This window comes from Penaeus vannamei, chromosome 1 (assembly GCF_042767895.1).
Source record: "Penaeus vannamei isolate JL-2024 chromosome 1, ASM4276789v1, whole genome shotgun sequence".
Taxonomy (NCBI): domain Eukaryota; kingdom Metazoa; phylum Arthropoda; class Malacostraca; order Decapoda; family Penaeidae; genus Penaeus; species Penaeus vannamei.
Genome location: NC_091549.1, coordinates 29,902,511 through 29,905,010, shown reverse-complemented (window position 1 = coordinate 29,905,010; position 2,500 = coordinate 29,902,511). Strand labels below are relative to the sequence as shown.

The 2,500-nt window shown below is 54.6% G+C and overlaps 1 protein-coding gene across 1 annotated transcript in view; it reads right to left on the bottom strand.

Moving 5' to 3' along the window:
* Positions 1–2,500, bottom strand: part of LOC113824338 (proton-coupled folate transporter) — a 5,822-nt gene that overhangs the window by 2,053 nt on the left and 1,269 nt on the right. The window contains exons 2-4 of the mRNA XM_070114802.1: positions 1,870–1,974; positions 1,465–1,602; positions 232–472 (exon numbers count right to left, since the gene is read on the bottom strand). Coding sequence (XP_069970903.1) covers positions 232–472; positions 1,465–1,602; positions 1,870–1,974 — 484 coding nt within the window. The remainder of the gene's footprint in view (positions 1–231; positions 473–1,464; positions 1,603–1,869; positions 1,975–2,500) is intronic.

Genomic DNA, 2,500 nt, shown 5'->3' with positions numbered 1-2,500 from the left:
CGAGGACAAGATATAAGAGAAAGAGGAAAGAAGAGGAGAGACTATCAGGAAACAAGAGGAAGAAGCAAGAGGTAAGAGGAAAAAGCAAGAACCAGAGGAAAGAGGAAAAATCGGAAGCAAGAGGCAAGAGGAAGAAGCAAGAACCAGAGGAAAGAGGAAAGATCGGAAGCACGAGGCAAGAGGAAGAAGCAAGAACCAGAGGAAAGATCGGAGCCAAGAGTCCAAACTCACACGAGCACGACGCAGACGCAGAGGCTGAGGGCGGCGCACACCCCGTAGACGGCGCCGGGGAAGACGTCGAGGGTGGCGTCGTAGAGGGGCGTGAGGCAGAGGGAGGCGACGACGGGCAGCAGGGCCTCGGCGGCGCCCGTCACCGCGAAGATGGACCCCTGCTCCTCGCGCCCCACCAGCTTGGAGAGGGCGCCGCGGGAGGAGGTCATCTGGAGGCCGGACAGGAGGGACACGGCGGAGGCTGCGGGAGGGGGGGAGGGAGGGAGGCGATGAGGCGAGGGGGAGGAGGAGAGAGAGGGAGGCAGGGACGCGGTGAGGCGAGGGGGAGGAGGAGAGAGGGAGGGAGGGAGGCGGTGAGGCGAGGGGGAGGAGGAGAGAGGGAGGGAGGGAGGCGGTGAGGCGAGGGGGAGGAGGAGAGAGGGAGGGAGGGAGGCGGTGAGGCGAGGGGGAGGAAGAGAGAGGGAAGGAGGGAGGCGGTGAGGCGAAGGGGAGGAGGAGAGAGGGAGGGAGGGAGGCGGTGAGGCGAGGGGGAGGAAGAGAGAGGGAAGGTGGGAGGCGGTGAGGCGAAGGGGAGGAGGAGAGAGGGAGGGAGGGAGGCGGTGAGGCGAGGGGGAGGAGGAGAGAGGGAGGGAGGGAGGCGGTGAGGCGAGGGGGAGGAGGAGAGAGGGAGGGAGGGAGGCGGTGAGGCGAGGGGGAGGAAGAGAGAGGGAAGGAGGGAGGCGGTGAGGCGAAGGGGAGGAGGAGAGAGGGAGGGAGGGAGGCGGTGAGGCGAGGGGGAGGAGGAGAGAGGGAGGGAGGGAGGCGGTGAGGCGAAGGGGAGGAGGAGAGAGGGAGGGAGGGAGGCGATGAGGCGAGGGGGAGGAGGAGAGAGGGAGGGAGGGAGGCGATGAGGCGAAGGGGAGGAGGAGAGAGGGAGGGAGGGAAGGAGGTGAGGCAAGAGGGAGGAGGAGAGAGAGGGAGGGGCGGGGGGGGGCAGGCAGGCAGACAAATAAACAGACGAGACACAGGGAGAGAGAGAGAAACGAAAATAGAAAGAAAGAGTTTATAAGTGGTTAATAAAGGAAAGAGGAAAATATATCTACCCCTTCTTCCTTACCTCTTTGTTAACTACATAATCAAATAGACAGAGAGAGGTAGGAGAAATTCAGACAAACAGACAGAGAACAGAGGATATAGAGGAGACAAAGAAACAAGAGGAGAGAGCTCGGGAGCAGACTTTGGCGCCGACCTCACCTAGATAGAGCACCCACGGCCTGGGCGCTGTGGCCACCAGAGTGTAGTAGAAGAGATGCGAGATCCCGCCGGCGAGAGCCAGGATGCTGTCCTCCACCCGCCAGTAGTAGTTCAGGATCGGCTGGCAGATCAGAACACCTGATGATGTTGGAGTTCAGTTAGCATTTGCATTTCCTCGGTCGTACATATATATGTATAAATGTATATATATACATATATATGTGTGTGTGTGTGTGTGTGTATGGGGGGGAGGGGGTATATATATTGGTGAAACGAAGGATAATAAATTAATGGAACTTATTAAATCAATGCTGCTAGTCATTACAGAACACTGACATGAATCGCAACCAAACCCTTTCCCTCGACATTCCCGCACAGATCCGCGCGATCAACCCTCCCACGCACCCAGCGAGGAGAGAGGCAGGTCAATCACGGACCACACGGTGTAGGTGTTGTAGTCCCAAGCGAATTTCTTCCGCGTGTACAGGTAACCGAAGAGAACATTGGCGGCTGTAAGAAGGGGTGTTATTAGAGATAGCAAGGTTCAGTTTTCTCTAATAAGAATCTATCACACTAGCATTTTTTTCCGTTTTTATTCATGACATGAACTTTTCGTGTGGAAATGGACCGACCCCGTCACACTACCGAGGCAGCGAAGAGTGCCCATGTAAACAAATACAAGGTCTATATAAGTACTTATATAGACCTTGAACAAACACACCGCCATCCGAGTGAGGTCCCGGAAAATACACGAGGATTTCCAATCATACGTTATTTTAAAGAAATAGAATTATGTAAATTGCATATGGACATATTCTAGAACCTCAACTTCTCTTTATATTAGCAAAATCTGTCTAATTTATCAATATTTTTTTCTAGGTGTAAATTACGTCCTTTGCGCAATAACTAGGCGGAAATTCGTGCGTGACCACACAGTGTAGGAGTCGTAGTTCATGTTGTTTGCATGCGAGACGCGGAAAGCCTTAAATTCAGACGGAAACAAAAATTGATGGAAAGAGTACTAGTGTGATAGGGC